At 43.0% G+C, this 17,182-nt stretch overlaps 1 protein-coding gene across 3 annotated transcripts in view; it reads left to right on the forward strand.

The window, feature by feature from the left end:
- Whamm (WASP homolog associated with actin, golgi membranes and microtubules) overlaps window positions 1-17,182 on the forward strand; it is a 28,402-nt gene that overhangs the window by 5,807 nt on the left and 5,413 nt on the right. Inside the window, exons 3-7 of one of the 3 annotated variants that reach the window (XR_005501963.2) lie at window positions 716-866; window positions 10,211-10,380; window positions 11,457-11,622; window positions 13,820-13,957; window positions 14,700-14,838. Coding sequence is in view for 2 of the 3 variants with exons in the window: in NM_001130728.1 (NP_001124200.1) it covers window positions 716-866; window positions 10,211-10,380; window positions 11,457-11,622; window positions 14,700-14,887 (675 nt within the window). In the remaining variant the exon portion in view is untranslated. Of the gene's footprint in view, window positions 1-715; window positions 867-10,210; window positions 10,381-11,456; window positions 11,623-13,819; window positions 13,958-14,699; window positions 14,888-17,182 lie in introns of those variants that run through there. The other 2 variants (NM_001130728.1, XM_039105687.2) reach the window with 2 other exon arrangements.

Below are 17,182 nucleotides of genomic sequence, written 5' to 3' on the forward strand. Positions count from 1 at the left end.
AAGGGAGCTGGATGCTGGATGCACAGGAGGTCTGAGTTCGGACTGTTAGAATGGTGCATTGCAGCCTGGGCAATTTGGAAACAAGACTTTCCCCTTGTAGTCCTGGTGGCTCTGAAGTTGAAGATCAGGGTGCTGGCAGACCTGGTTTCTGATGGGGATTTGTTTGGTAGTGTTTAGCAGGCTGTCCTGATGTGTCGTGTGCTTACATGGTAAAGAGCAGAGAGACCTTATGCCTCTTTTTTTATAAGGGCATCAATCCTTACCATAGGGCTGTATCCTTGTGACTTAATACCGGAGGATTTAGGCTTCCTTATATGAATGTCAGGGCCCAAAAACATTCATTCCACAGATATGAGTGGCACCGCCTGGAATACTTAAATGTCTTTTCAGTGGCCATATCACATGCATTTAAAAGTATTTAAGGTTCCTAAAGAAACTATGGCAAAACCAACGCCTGAGTGCTGAAGAACAGACATCTTCATCTGTACCGCTGTGTAGGATTCCCTGTCAGCCCCTGGAACGGTTGTAACGCAGTCTGTCGACAGTGCTTTCCCCTTGTACCCAGAGTACACCCTTGTCTTCAATGATGCCCAGCACCGAACCCATTGATGTCCAGTCAGGAGCTGACAAAGCAGTAGCAAAAAGAGTGGTCAGGACAGTCCACGTAGCCACTTCAGAATTTCCTAATGGCATTCATTACATCATTCTTTTGTAGAAGTCCCTGGAAGAGGATGAGCTGGGTCCTAAAAGGGTGGCTGCCCTACAGAAGGAAGCCAGTGAGTGGACCAGACGGGCTGAAGAAGCAGTGGTCTCTATCCAGGACATCACTGTGAATTATTTTAAGGAAACAGTAACAGCATTAACAGGTGAAACTAAGACCCACTGTACTAAGATAAACATAATTTTTATTCTATGCAAATACATTTGCACGTATCTTCAGTATCAGGTTGCATATTTGGGGTGCTGGGGATTCAGTGGAAGGATAAGCGTGATAAGTGCCAGCCTGGTGGACAGAGGAAGTCATGAGGGGTGCACTTGTCCTGTACCTGAACAGTACGTGGGGTGCAGGCATGTCCAGAGCTCTGGCTCAAGAGGGCTTGGCAAATAGAACCTAAAGCAAGCTCGTGGGCTGGGTGCTGGAGAGCATGGAGGCCTTTTTATGAGGAGGAAGCCAGCCGGGTGGGGGTCACACTAGGTGAAGGTCTTGCACTGTGCATAATGCCCCAAATAGGAACTCTCATGTCTGCCAATCTGTGTGTTTATATGATATACAATAATATAAACACACATATGCATAAAGTGCCACCCTTGATATCTTTTAAAACAAATGGTAGGAGTCCCAGCTGCCCTACCTAGGTTGCCCTCTTTTGCTGTGATAAACTCCATAACTAAAAGCAACTTGGAGAGGAAAGGGTTTATTTCATCTAAAACTCCCAGGTAAGAGTTTTTCTGAGGGAAGGAAGCCAAGAGAGGAACTGAAGCTGAGCCCTGGGAGGAATACTGCTGACTGGCTTGCTTTTTATTTGCTTGCTTGCTTCCTTCCTTCTTTTCTTTCTTTTATTGAAAATAGATTTTGCTCTCATGTAATATATCCTGATTATAGTTTCCCCTCCCTATACTCCTCCCAGTTCCTCCCTGCCTTCTATCTTTTCTGGACCACCTTCTTTTTCTGTCTCTCATTAGAAAATAGGGGTTGGGGATTTAGCTCAGTGGTAGAGCGCTTGCCTAGAAAGCGCAAGGCCCTGGGTTCGGTCCCCAGCTCCAAAAAAAAGAACCAAAAAAAAAAAAAAAAGAAAAGAAAATAAGCAGGCTTTTAGGGATAGTAATAAAAAATAAAACATAGATAAAACAAAAACTAACACATTAGAATTGGACAAAACAACAAACAGAAGGAAAGGAGCTTAAAGAGAAGACACGAGAAACAGAGCCCTACTTGTTCCCACACTCAGGAATCACGCAGAAACACTAACCTGGAAGCCACAGGCTGTACACCAAGGACCTGGTCAGACCTGTGCAGGCCCTGTGCATGCTGCCGCAGTCTCTGTGAGTTCAGATGTGCATTGACTGTGCTGATTTAGAGGGCCTTGTTCTCCTGCCCCTCTGGTTCCTACCCTCTGTCTCCTCTTCCACAGGGTTCCCTGAGCCCTGAGAGAAAGGACTGGATGGAGACACCCATTTAGGGCTGAGCATTCCAGGTCTCTTACTGTCTACCTATCGTCTGACTGTGGATCTCTGTTTGTTCCTATCTGTGTGCATAAACACGTACACACACACACACACACACACACACACACACACACACACACACACACAGAGTTCCCTCCTGTGTGCAGGAGGAAGCTTCTCTGATGATGACTGAGCAAAGGCACTGATCTGTGAGTCTACTAGAATGTCATTAGGAGTTATTTTATTACTTACTACCTTCTTTTTTAAAAAGAACAATATTATTTGATTTTTTTCCCTAGGTCCCTGGGCTATCTAATCTCAGGTTTGGCCACCCAAACAGTGTTGGGTATGGGTTCCATCTCTGGAGTGGGTGGAGTGGGCCTGAGTGGGCCTTAAGTCAGATAAGATACTGGTTGTGCTTTGTGCTACCACTGCCCTAGCATATCTTGTAGGCAGGACACCATTGTGGATCAGGGGTTTCGAGACTGAGTTGACATTTAAGTTTCTCTCTTTCTTTTTTTTTTTTTTTTTTTTTTTTTTTTTTTTTGGTTCTTTTTTTCGGAGCTGGGGACCAAACCCAGGGCCTTGCGCTTCCTAGGTAAGCGCTCTACCACTGAGCTAAATCCCCAGCCCCTAAGTTTCTCTTATAGTAGCATGCAGAGTACCTTCCTATACCAAAGACACTAGAGTTGAGGGGCAAAGGCTTGATGTAGGCAGCGATGTGACTCCATGGTTGGTGAACTGTGTAGGTGGTGTCTTCAGCACTGAGGCCGTGCCATCAGCCTGAAGAGCAACCTGTAATGTTGGCCACAGCCCGGGTTTGGGGAATTCCCACAGGACCCTTTGGCCAACAATTCAGTTAGATGTAACCCAACCCAGGCACTAGAAGCTTCATTTTGTCACAAGAGATGGCCAGTTGGGGCTCTGTCTCTCCACTATTTGTCAATTTTATTTATATCATCATATATATATATATATATATATATATATATATATATATATATATATTTTAGGAAGCTTCTACTGTATTAGGTTTCCACACTACTCCTCAGATGGCCCTTAATTTAGCTGTCTCTCCCCCTATTCCTCATCCCCTTCTTTCCTCTTGATCTTCCCATTCCAGCCCCTCCCCCATCCATTAACTATCTTTACTATTTCATTTTTCTAATGAGATCTGTTTGTCTCCCCTAGTCCCTTACTTTATAAATAACCTCTGGTTCTACAGATTGTAGTTTGGTTATCATTGACTTAGTGGCTAATAACCACATATAAGAAATTCCTATTTTTTTTCTAGTTCTATTCATTTGCCTACAGATTTCATGATGTCACTTTTAAAACAGCTGAGTAATACTCCACTGAGTAATGTGGAAATGTCCCACATTCTCTCCATGCATTCCTCTGTTGAGGGGTGTCTAAGTTATTTATAGTTCCTGGCTACTTTGGATAGAGCAGCAACGGCCTTGTTTGAGCAAGTGTCTCAGTAGGAGGACAGAGTGTCCCTTGGGTCTATAACCCAGACTGGTATAGCTGAGTCTTGAGGCAGACGATTCCCATATCCTGGTGAACCACCACACTGATTTCCACAGTGGCTGTACAAGCTCGCACTTCCATAGGCAATGGATGAGGTTCCTATGTCCTCACCAGCATCCTCAGGTGTAAAGATGAAATCTCAATGGCGTTTTGATTTGCATTTCCCCCGATGGCTAAGAATGTTGAACATTTCGTCTAAGTGTTCCTCAGCCATTTGAGGTTCTACTGAGAATTCTCTGTCTACATCTGTACTCCATTTGTAATTGGGTTGTTTGTTTTCTTGATACCTAGTTTTTTTGTGTTCTTTATATAGTTTGGGTATTTATTCTCTATCCGATGTGTAGTTGGTGAAGATCTTTTCCCGTTCTGTAGGCTGCCACTTTGTCTAAATGACATGTTCTTTGCTGTGCAGAAGCTTCTCAGCTTCCTGAAGTCCTATTCATTAATTGTTGGTCTTAGTTAGTGCCTGTGCTACTGGTGTTCTGTTCAGAAAGTCTTCTCCTGTGCCAGTGAGTTCAAGGCTATTTCCCACTTTCTCTTCTAACAGATTCAGTATATTTGGTTTAATGTTGAGGCCTTTGATCCTTTTGATCAATAGCTGAGTTTCAGGCAGGGGATAAGTATGGATCTATTTGTATTCTTCTACATGCAGTTGTCCATTTTGACCAGCACCATTTATTGAAGATGCTTTTTTTTCCTTTTCAGATTGTATTTCTGGCTGCTTTATCAAAAATCAGGTTTCCATAGGTGTGTGGATTTATATCTGGGTCTTCAATTTGATTCCATTGAGCAGTGTGTTTGTTTTTGTCCCAGTGCCATGCTGTTTTTATTCCTGTAGCTCTGTAATACAACTTGAAATCAGGGGTTGTGATACCTCCAGAAGTTCTTTTATCAGGATTGGTTTAGCTATCTTGAGTTTTTCTTACAAAGCAGAAAATTGTCCTTGCAAGATCTGTGAAGAATTGTGTTGGAGTTTTGATGGGGATTGTGTTGAATCTGTAGACTACTTTTTGATACATTGGCCATTTTTATTATGTTAATTCTACAGAGCCACGAGCATAGGAGATCTTCCCATCTTCTGATATCTTCTTCAATTTCCTTCATTATTGTCTGAAAATTTCTACCATACAAGTCGTTCACTTGCTTGGTTAGATTTACCCCAAGATACTTTATATATTCTTGGAGGACACTGTGAAGGATGTTGCTTCCCTGGTTTCTTTCTCAGTCTGTTTGTCATTTGTATATAGGAAGACAACTGATTTTTCGGAGTTAACTTTGTATCCGGCTACTTTGCTGAAAATCTTATCAACTGTAGGAGTTTCCTGGTGGAATTTTTAGGGTCTCTTGTATACACTGTCATGTCATCTGCAAATGAAGATACTTTGGTTACTTCCTTTCCAATTTATATCCCCTTGCTCTCTTTCAGTTGTTTTTTTTTTTTTTTAAGTTTTATGTATATGAGTACACTGTAGCTGTCTTCAGACACACCAGAAGAGGGCATCCGATCCCATCACAGATGGTTGTGAGCCACCACGTGGTTGCTGGGAAATGAATTCAAGACCTCTGGAAGAGCAGTCAGTGTTCTTAACTACTGAGCCATCTCTCCAGCCCTCTTCCCGTTGTCTTATGGTGCTGGTTGAGACAGACTCTGGTTGAATACTATGGAAAGAGGAATGGGCACTTGTGTCTTGTTCCTGATTTTAGTGGAATTGATTTGAGTCTTTCTCTTTAAATTGATGTTGTCTATGGGCTTATTATAAACTGCCTTTATCATGCCGAGGTGTGACCCTGTATCCAGGGACTTTTATCTCTTCAGGAGCATTATCGGAAGGGGTGTTGGACTTTGTCAAAGGCCTTTTTAGCATCTAATGAGATGGTCCTGTGGAATTTGTCTTTCCGTTTGTTTACATGGAGGATTATACTTATAGACTTGTAGATGTTGAACTATCCCTGTATCTCTGGGATGAAGCCAACTTGATCATGGTAGGTGATCTTTTTTGGTATCTTCTTAAACTTGGTTTGGAAGTATTTTATTGAGAAATGTTGCATCTCTACTCATAGGGAAAATGGTCTGTGGTTCTGGCTTTGTTGTAGTTTTATGTGGTTTGGGTATCAGTAACTGTAGCCTGACAAAACAAACTAGGAAGTTTTCCCTTCTGTTTATATTTTGTGGAATAATTTCAGGAGAATTGGCGTTAACTCTTCTTTGAGAGTCTGGTAGAATTTTGTACGAAGACTATCTAACCCTGCATATCTAATCTAGATTTTACTTTGGTAAGTGGTATGTACTGAGAAAATTAATAATGAAAATTTTTTCCAGTTTGGTGGAGTACAGGTTTTTATGGTATGTCCTTATGATTCTATGTATTTCCTTAGTATTGTTGTCATGTCCCTCTTAATTTCTAATTTTGTTAATTTGGATATTCTGTCTCTACTTTTTAATTAATTAATTTGGATAAGAGTTTGTCAATCTTAACTGTTTGTTTTTTTTTTCTTCAAAAAACCAACTCTTTGTTTCACCGAGTCTTTGTATGTTTTTGTTTCTATTTTATTGATTTCAGCCCAGAGTTTGATTATTTCTTGCTGTCTTCTCCTTTTGGATGTGATTTCTTCTTTTTCTAGAGTGTACAAGTCTGCTATTAACTTACTAGTCTGAGGTCTTGTGTAGTTTCTCATGTGGGCTTCTAGTGCTCTGAGCGTGCTCTTAGAGCCTCCATTGTGTCCTTGAGCTGAGTGTGCTGTGTGTGCATTTTAACTCAGTCCTAGAAAGTCTGTATTTCTAGCCCTCCGTCCTGACCCATTGTTCCCTCGCCAGCGAGTTGTTCGTTTCCTCAGTCTGTAAGCTCTCTGTTGATGCTATCCAGCTTTAATCCATGGTGGTCAGCTAGAACACAGTTTTACCTTAATTTCCTTGGATCTCTTGAGGCTTGCCTTAGGTCCAAGTGTTGGGTCATTTTTGGAGTAAGTTCTGTGAGGTGCTGAGAAGAAGGTATATTCTTTTATGTTTGGGTAAAATGTTCTGTAAATATCTGTGAGGTCCATTTGGTTTATAATGTCAGTCAGCTTCAGCATTTTTCTGTTTAGTTTTTGTCTAAATGACTTATCTGTTGGGAAGACCGAAGTTTCCCACTATCGGTGAGTAAAGGTCAATATGTGGTTTAAGTTGTAGTAGTGTTTCTTTTACGAACTTGGGTGATCTTGTGTTTGGTGAATAGATGTTAAGAATTTCAATGTCCCTGGGTAATGGTTGGTCCATGCCTTTAATCCCATCACTCAGGAGACAGATGAAGGCAGATCTCTGAGTTTGAGGCCACCTGGTCTACAGAGTGAGTTCTAGGACAGCCTAAGCTACACAGAGAAACCCTGTCTCAAAAGCCCACAAAGAAAGAAAGAAAGGAAGGACGGAAGAAAGAAAGAAAGAAAGAAAGAAAGAAAGAAAGAAAGAAAGAAAGAAAGAGAGGGAGGGAGGGAGGGAGGGAGGGAGGGAGGGAGAAAGAAAGGAAGGAAGAAAGGAAGGGAGAGAGAGAGAAGGAAAAGAACTACATGTCCTCTTAGTAGGTTTTTCCTTTTGAGTTCCAGTGTCTTTTTTTTTTTTTTTTTTTTTTTTTGGAGCTGGGGACCCAGGGCTCTACCACTGAGCTAAATCCCCAACTCTGAGTTCCAGTGTCTTTATCTCTTCTGGTTGGTTTTGGCTGAAGTCTGTTTTGTCAGATATTAAACTGGCTATGCCAGCTTGCTGTGTAGTTCATTTGCTTGGAATGTCTTCCCATTGTTTGATCCTGAAATGATCCTCGATGCTAAGGTGTCTTAGATGCAGCAAAGGATGGGTCCTTTTCTGCAGCCAGTCTATTAGTCTGTATCTTTTGGGGGGTGATTGAGACCATGAGTGTTGAGAGATATCAGTGAGTGGTGTTTGTTGAATCCTGTTGTTGTGCCTGTGTGCCTTTGTTTCCCCTCTTTTGATTTGCAGGTCTGAGATTATTTATTCCCTTGTGTTTTCTTGGGTGTTGTTAATCTTCTTAGGTTGAAATTGTCCTTATAGTCTCTTCTGTAGGGCTGGATTTGTAGATAGATATTGCTTAAACTTGGTTTTATCATGGAATGTCTTATTTCCCCCATCTATTGTGATTGAAATTTTTGCTGAGTTAGTAGTCTGGTGTCTATGGTCTCTTAGTGTCTGTAGAACATCTGCCTAGGAGGCCCTTTTGGCTTTTAGAGTCTCCATTGAGAAGTCAGGTGTTATTCTAATAGGTTATGTTACTTTATATATATTACTTGGTCTTTTCCCTTGTAGCTTTAATATTCTTTCTTTGTTCTGTACGTTTAGTGTTTTAATTATTATATGCTAAGTGGACTTTCTTTTTTTTTTTTTTTAAAGATTTATTTATTTTATGCATATGAGTACACTGTAGCTGTCTTCAGACACACCAGAAGAGGGCATCAGATCTCATTACAGATGGTTGTGAGCCACCATGTGGTTGCTGGGATTTGAACTCAGGACCTCTGGAAGAGCAGTCAGTGCTCTTAACCACTGAGCCATCTCTCCAGCCCATCTAAGTGGACTTTCTTTCTAGTCAACTCTATTTGGTGTTCTGTAAGCTTCTTGGACCTTGATAGGCATCTCCTTTAGGTTAGAAAAATTTTCTTCTAGGATTTTGTTAAATTCTTTCTGTGCCTTTGACTGGGGTTTCTTCACCCTTCCTTATTATTCTTAGATTTAGTTGTTTTGTAGAGTTCCAGATTTCCTAGATGTTTTGTGCCAGAATTTAAAAAAAAATTTTTTTAGATATAACAATTTCTTCCTTTTTTTGACATAGGTGTCTATTTCTTCTATCTGCCTCAGTGTCTTTGTTCTATCTCTTGTATTATGTTGGAGAGTTGCCTCTGAGGTTCTTGTTGGAATTACTAAATTTTTCATTTCCAGATTTCTCTCAGTTTGGGATTTCTTTTTTTTTTTTTCTTTTTTTTTTTTGGAGCTGGGGACCGAACCCAGGGCCTTGCGCTTGCTAGGCGAGTGCTCTACCACTGAGCTAAATCCCCAGCCCCCAGTTTGTGATTTCTTTATTGATTCTGTTTCTATGTACTTTCCAGCCTTGAACTGTTTTATTAATTTTCTTCCACTGTTTGTGTTTTCATAGGTTTCTTTATGGGGTTTATTCATTTTCTCTTTAAGGATCTCTATCATAGCCATAAAGGTTATTTTAACATCTTTGTCTTTACTCAGGGCTGATTGTGTTAGGGTTGCTGGCCTCTAGGGAAGACATATTGTCCTGGTTGTTGTTTTTTGCTGGTGTCTAGGCATCTGGGCTGGGGGTGGTTGCAATTCTAGGGTCTGATATCTGCTCTTGTCTTTGTTGTTGAGTGTTTGGTTCCTTGGTTTCTCTTGCCCTCTCTGGTTCTTGGGGTTTGGTGGCTATGTGTTGCTGGGTAGGAATTTCTTCTGGGACCCTGAGAGGTATGGCCACTGTGGGTTCCAGGTGTTTCTAGGTACTGGGAGTTGACACCTAGGAATAGGGATGGGCTAGGAGAGGATGTGTGTGTGTGGGGGGGGGGTTCACTAGACAGAGGAAAGCCTAGTGTTCTGCTGTAGCAGGTGGTCTGCTACAGAGCTGGAGATGAGAGTGGGGGATTTGGAGGAGCTGAGGGAGAGATCAACAGTTAGCCTGCTTGCTCCCCTGGCTAGAATTGCCTGTTGGTCCCCAGAGAATGCCTGCTGGAGTTGGGGACTGGGATAAAGCAGGGAGGGGAGTTTGGAGAGGAAGATCTGTGTGATTTCCTGGAGGGAGGGGGTAGGGGGAGAGAGGCCTCAGCAGATGCTCTGCTGCAGACCTAGGAATAAGATTAGGGGTTGTGGAGAGGGTAAGGGAGAGGCGATCTAGTTAACCTACCTGTTTCCCTGGCCACAGTGGTCCTGGGTTGTCAGTGAGTGCCTGCTGGAGCTGGAGGCTGCTTCTCTGGCTGTCAACATCCTACTTTTTTATACAAGTCAAAAAAATGACCTACAAACATGCCCACAGGACAGGCTGATGGAGTCAATTGCTCTGTTATCCTCTTCCCAGGCGACTGTTTGCATCAAGTTGGTGAGACTGACCAGCACATCAGTGTTTAGGATTTGGGGTTAGACTGAAAGCAGAGTAATGGTCCCGGTGTTGGTCAGACTGTTCATAGGAACCTGTCTAACTACGGAAATAGTCTGGACCAAGGTATAAAAGCAGGGCTCTCGGGGTTGGGGATTTAGCTCAGTGGTAGAGCGCTTGCCTAGGAAGCGCAAGGCCCTGGGTTCGGTCCCCCCAGCTCCAAAAAAAAGAACCAAAAAAAAAAAAAAAAAGCAGGGCTCTCAGTGAGGTGGGTCATGAGTGTGTATTGTCCTGCACATAAATTGAATACCTGAAGTTTTCTATTAGTGGCTTTGTGTTACTTTTTGTGGTAATTGTTTTAGTAATAAGAGTCAACAAGGAACTCAGGATTCATTAATGAGTTGTTGTTTTGTTTAACTTTATTAATTATAACTCAGGAATGCAGAAGCAAATGGAGCAGGATCAGAGGAGATTTGGCCAGGCTGCCTGGGCCACAGCCATGCCCAGGCTAGAAAACCTCAAGCTCATGTTAGCTCGGGAGACTCTGCAGCTTATGAGAGCCAAAGAGCTGTGTCTAAAACACAGACAGGCTGAAATCCAGAGGAAGGTAAGGCAAAAATAAATAGACCTTTCTCTAGCACCATGTCGTCATTTAGATTGACCGTCCATGCTGGGCGTTGCTAATGAGCGCTCTGGTTTTCTCAGCACACAGTGGGTGGGCCAGGAAGATTCCTTTCCTGGTTCTCTAACTCTGAGTTTAGGGTTGAAGTGGGGACTCACTTTAAAAATCAGTCCAGCAGTATGTTCAGTACATACTCATGTACATACACATGCAAACATTTGTGCATACATGTGCATGCATGTGGCAGTGTCCTGTATAGCCAACTCCTTCATGCAGGAGCTAAGCATGTTCCCCATCACTGAGCCCAGCCCAGCATGGCTAAGCATAGGCTCCATCCTGTCCTAACTAAATGGCTCTTCTTCTTAGGATCACAGTCAGGTAAGTAGTTCCCATAATCTTGGGACTTTAAAGCAGTCTTGTCAGTAGCTGTCTTAGATCCAGCTGCTGTGAGAAGATACCATAGTTGGAGTGACTACAAAGATATTTCACTGTTTCTACAGCTGCAGAGACTAGATACCCAAGACCTAGGTGTCTTGGGATTCAGTGTCTGGTGAGGGCTCTCTGTCTGTGGCACTTGTTCTTGCTGTGTGTCCATGGAGAGAGGACGCACACTAAGAACCTTCTCCACCACAAGACCCCGCCCTCAACCTCATCAAAGCTAATTACCTCCAAAGGCTCCCTCCAACCCCGTTGGGGTTTAGAGTGCCAACATCCAAACTTGGGTAACACCCTCTACCCATGCACGATCTCATTGCCATTGTGTTTCTAAACCATGAACATGCTGATTTGCTTAAAGGATAAGGTGAAGTGTGTGTAGAAAATGCTGAATGGGGGCTGGAGATTTAGCTCAGTGGTAGAGCACTTGCCTAGCAAGCGAAAGGCCCTGGGTTCGGTCCCCAGCTCCGAAAAAAAAGAAAATGCTGAATGAGTTTGAGTGTGTCTCTTGATGTATTTCTGCTGTCTCCTGTCTGACAGTGAGCACCACGGAAGAGTAGAGGACAGCCAGAATGCTTTGCAGTTCTCTCGCTATGCTAACCAATCTGTTTCTCCTTACAAACCAGGTGGAAGATCTTCCAGACCAAGGAAAGAATGTAGGTGTTGTGGATGAGCTAGAAATCCAGTATTACGAGACGCAGTTGGAGTTATATGATGTTAAGCTTGAGATACTGAGGAATGAGGAGACGATCCTTGTCACACGGTTGGACTCTGTTAAGAGACTTATAGCAGGTAACGTTAGTGTTCTCTTAGAGGAAGGCGAGCCACGTGTTTGAGGAGAAACAGACCAGTTACCAGTTTCTCCTTATAAATGACCAGTTATATCTACTGAATGTTTTTAGTTCTCTTCAGTGTTTTTATTACTCAACAGTCTATTCAGATATACAAGAGACAAAGAAATCCTATGCCCATTACATAGAGGCACTCAGTGAAAGCAATTTGCTGTTTTTAAAATGTGCTACAATGGAAAAGTGAATATCAGTGTTTAAAAGCAAAACCATAAACTCTATCAAGTAACCTTATTTTTACCCAATACATAAAACTCATTTAAGTAATAATAATAATAATAATAATAATAATATAATACCCACAGAATTTTAATGGCTGCATAGTATTCCTTTTCTCAGGCATGCTGTGATTTCTAGTTTCTTCCTGTCTTGAACTTCGGTGCAGTAAACAATTTTCTTTGCATGTGTCCTTGTGTGAAGCAGGGATTTCTGATAATTTATGAGATAAATTTCTAAAGATGGAATGGTTGGGTTAAGGGCAAAGCTTTAACATTTTAGTATATGTCTGCCAAAATGACATTAACAGTCACTTGAGATGCTTTCCTCCCCCCTCTGCTGTTTCCAAGGCCTGGCTTGTAAACCCTCAGAGGCGACACGAAAGGGCACGGAAGCAGTGGTACCATGTAGCGTAGCTGACCTCAAACCCACTGCAGTTCTCCTTCCACAGCCCTGCTGAGGGCTAGGGCCACAGACATACACCGCCACACCTCACATCAGCTTCCTTACTGAGATTTTAATGTTTTTGTTGTTTTAAGACAGCATTTCTCAGTGTAGCCCTGGCTGTCCTGGAAATAGCTCTGCAGACCAGGCTGGCTTCAAACTCACAGAGAGCCACCAGCCTGTGTCCTGAGTCCTGGGACTAAAGGCATGCACTGCCATGGCCTGGCTCTATTTTTATGTTTTATAATGCATTTTTTTTTTTTTGGTTCTTTTTTTTGGAGCTGGGGACCGAACCCAGGGCCTTGCGCTTCCTAGGTAAGCGCTCTACCACTGAGCTAAATCCCCAGCCCCTTTATAATGCATTTTTATACATGCATGTCATTGTGCTTTGCTCGAATTTGCCACCCCATTACCCATCTTTGTTCTTACCCACACCATGTCATCTTTCTCTCCCAATAGTTATCCTCCCACTGTGGTGTCTACAGACACGTGCGCGCGCGCACACACGCACACACACACACACACACACACACACACACACACACACACACACACACACAGTGTCATCGATTCTTCTGGCTTTTGGTTTTGGAGGCACACTGATGTAACTGGCCCCCTGACTCAGGATCTCTGTGTAGTCAGTGGTGGCCTTCATTTCCCAACTGCTGGGTATGCAGGTTTGCACTGTGGGGTTCAGGAATCACCACACAAACCACGTGAACACTGAGCTCAGCGAAGTGAGAAATAGTTTACTGATGCACACCCAAGACTGAATGTTCAGGACCACAGAAAGGACTCACGTGCCTAATTGTTGTATCAGTCTTTTAAAGGAAAAATCCACAAAACCCATAATGAGCTCCTGTGCAGGTGCAGGACGTGTTTCCCGGTGGTCAGCTCTGACTAAAGCCATTTTACACAAGACAGTTCATATTGACCTCGAACTTGAAGGTTCCTACGTAAAGCTTCGCGGAATTTTTTAAGATTAACAAACTTCATACGGAACACAGCAGGGATGCGGTCAGCTTGACCCTGCTCTGAGTCAAGTTATTTCTCTGTGTCAATGGCTGGCAGGCGTGGAACAAAATGGCCACAGCTATGCTGGGACCTCAGCATGGTACACCCCTGCTGTAATGTATCTAGGCTCTGCAGCTGAAAAACCAATCACTCCATGTGTATCTAATATTTTAGAGTATTTTCTACATTAAAGATTTTATTTAATTGTTGGTCATACTAATGGTAAAATTGAAACTTTTCTCCTCAAATTGGTATCAATCATTGATTTAAAAAATTGTCTCCTGCTGCTTCTCAGACTCAGAGCCAGCACCACCGATGTAGTCTGAGGGTTCTCTTGCACTCACTTGTGAGGCCTCCTGGTGTGGGTTCCATGTTGCTTCTCACCTGTAACACCGATGTCAGCCCCTGCCTCTCCCGCTACCTGCTCCTCCATGGTCTCTGACTTTCTCACTTCTTTATTCTTCCAGATGAACTTTAGAATCACTTTGGCAGCTTTTAACAAACAAAAACTCCCCGGAATTTTGATTGGGATTGTGCTTAAAATTAGAGATTACTGGGGGAGAATTGTCGTCTTGCAATTTTGAGCCTTCTCACCCAAGATCATGGTAGGTCTCTCTACCCTTCAGTCTCTTCCCCAAGCCCCTTCCGGTTCATGGCTCTCACACAGGGCCTCGGCATTTGGTTTAATCAGTTGTGAACACTTTGTATATTTAGGGGACCCTTTTATTTTAAAAAAGTTAATCTGGAAGGACATTCTCCTTTGAGACTCAGGTTTAGGAAAGAGATAGAAAACTTGTTATTCTGTGTGCTTCTGAGGGTTTGGAATTGTTGCCACGTCTATTTTTAAAAACTAATATGTAGTCAAGAGTAAAGACTGGTGAGGCAGTTTGTGCTGTGTTGGGGCATTTAGACAGTAGGTGTGAAGAACCCTGAGCGCTCATTCCATTTGCTAAGGAAGAAGTGAGCAAGCACGTGGGTGCCCGCACGGACATTCTCTCTCTCTCTCTCTCTCTCTCTCTCTCTCTCTCTCTCTCTCTCTCTCTCACACACACACACACACACACACACACTATACTTATCACCATAAAATCAGAAATAACAGAACACTGGGACATTTTGAGAATGTTCTAGTGAATACTATGTGGCCATTAAAATGCTATTTCCAGCACATGGAACATGTTTTAGAGAACATTGTTACTTTGTGCAGCTATATAATAAATGTGTATATGTAATATTAATATTGTTTTCCCCTACATTATGCAATTACAGCAGTCTTTACATTTAAAGATAGTTTTTGAATTATTTCTTATAGTAAAACATGCCTAAGAAAATCATGAATCTTTTTAGAGAAACAAGCTGAAGTGGTCTACTACGACCCATGTGAAAGCCCTGAGGAGCTGAAGAGCCTGGCTCCTGACCTGGAGCTGCACCTTGGTGACAACAGAGAGCTGAGAGCACTCAGTCAGCAGTGCCAGCAGCTGGAGGCTCAGCGGGGCCGCATCTGCTCCAGGAGAGCCCAACTCAGGAACAGAAAGGTACCGTGGCGAGCTGCCTGCCTCCTCCCATCTAGGCTTTCATTGTTAATACAAGGTTAAGAGGTTTACCCACATAGTGATTAATGCTCTGTGTGTTTGATCTCAATGGCTAGACCTAAATGTACTTAAAATGTTAGAAAGTTATGTTTCTTTCAAGATTGCAATGTTTGTCTTTATGTCTGGATTTTAATTATTTCATTCAGTAATTGTTTGTTGAATGCCTTCTAGAAGCATAGTTCTTTCATCATCACAATAAGAGTGGGGACCATGAGATGTTCATAAAGTGCAGCACATAGTGCATAGCACTTTATGCAGTTCATAAAGTTTCAGCTTAGTCTCAAAGCCCATGACAGGAAGAAGCCGTCCTCTGACCACACACACAGTTAACAGAGAAGAGTGCCCACAGACACTAACAGAGAAGAGTGCCCACAGACACTAACAGAGAAGAGTGCCCACAGACACTAACAGAGAAGAGTGCCCACAGACACTTAATAAATGAAAACAGACGGAAAGGGAGCTGGGTGTGGTGCTGATGCTCAGGCCTGGAACCCCAGCTACTCGAGGAGCTGGGGCAGGGTCAAGGCAGGCTGGGGAGCTTAAGAGACACCACTTCCAATTGAAGAAGTGGCTGCAGGTCTAGTTTAGCAGGAGACACTGATGGCAAGTATAGGATTGATTCTCAGTTCAATCCCCGGTGTCACAGGAGAAACGTGCAGCATGACATTCTATTCCTCTTTATGTATTAAAGCTGGTCACAGACGCAGTGTTCATCTCACTTCATATTTTACATCCAGTGAAACAAAACAAGAAAGAGAACAGATTTTTTGTTGCAGTTTTTTTTCATACAGTATGTGTTGATCATGTTTTCCCTTCTCAGCTCCTCCTAGATTCTCCCCACCTCCCTACCCACGCAATTTTGTTCTTTCTGTCTCTTAAAAAAATAAAACTGAGGGGTTGGGGATTTAGCTCAGTGGTAGAGCGCTTGCCTAGGAAGCGCAAGGCCCTGGGTTTGGTCCCCAGCTCCGAAAAAAAGAACCAAAAAAAAAATGAATGAAAAAAATAAAACTGAAAGGTGAAACTCAAAACAAACAAAAGACTAGTAAGGCAAGAACATGCAAAAACAAAGCAGAATGAAACTAATTCACTTTCTTTTTTAAAAATGTCATTTTTTAAAATTTCATGTTCATTATTTTGCCTGTGAGTGTCTGAGGGTGTCCAGTCCCCTTGAACTGGAGTTATTTTATGTACAGTTGTGATCTGCCATGTTGCTGCTGGGAATCGAACAGTTAGTGCTCTTTTTGAAACAGGGAACTCAAAACCAGTCTGGCCTCAAACTCAGAGCTGTGCCTGCCTCTGCCTCCTGAACGCTAAGACTTAACCAGTGACCCACCTCTCCAGACCCTCATTTGCTCCCTTAATCCTTAAATAGTATAATTACATAAAAACACTGAGAAGTAGAATTTTTCCAACAGAAGAGAACGTTCCTGCATTTTACAGTAATTGCCATGTTTATTGTGCTTTTCCTATTGGAGCTCTAAAGCATTGTCTGCCTAAGGGAGTGCTCATCACGCAGGTGCTCCGCCCCATCCTGCTGACCTCAGCCTCCCGAGCGGCTGCGATTATAGGCAGATGCCCAGTTCCTCTTCCTTTCTAGCCTCTAAGGATGCCACTCTTCCACACAAAAGTCATTTCCTGCAATAGTGTCTTTGGGAGTCTGTGCTTGTGAGCCATAGTCTCGGGTTAGAGCTGTTCTCCACAGCCTGTTGCCCTTTGCCCTACACTTCAGAGAGACTGAGCGGGGGCAGTGTGGCTCAGCCCCTGGTTCTGTGCCACTGTGGTACGGTAGATGGAAGAAGCCTCATCTCAGTCAGGAAGACAGGACAATGTGCTCTCTTAGAGCAGTGGTTCTCAGCCTTCTAACACTGCAGCCCTTTCATACAGCTCCTCATGTTGGCGTGATCCCAACCATAAATTATTTTTGAGGCTATATCACACCTGTAATTTTGCTGCTGTTTTGAGTCGTAGTGTAAATGTCTGTTTTCCAATGGTCTTAGGCTAATGACCCTATGAAAGGGTCATTTGACCCCCACCACCACCACCATCCCCAGCCACAAAGGTGTTGTGACCCACAGGATGACAGCCACTGTCTCAGAGTGAGTGGGAGCATAGCCAGCATCCTGCAAATGGTGTTTCTTTCTCTGCCCAGCCTAGATGCTCTTTACTGGGTTAACAGGATGGGGCTGAGGGCAGGTTTCAGATGTAGGTGTGTGTGTACATAGATGGGAGATCCCAGAT

The sequence above is a fragment of the Rattus norvegicus genome, chromosome 1, assembly GCF_036323735.1.
Source record: "Rattus norvegicus strain BN/NHsdMcwi chromosome 1, GRCr8, whole genome shotgun sequence".
In the NCBI taxonomy this organism is placed as follows: Eukaryota; Metazoa; Chordata; class Mammalia; order Rodentia; family Muridae; genus Rattus; species Rattus norvegicus.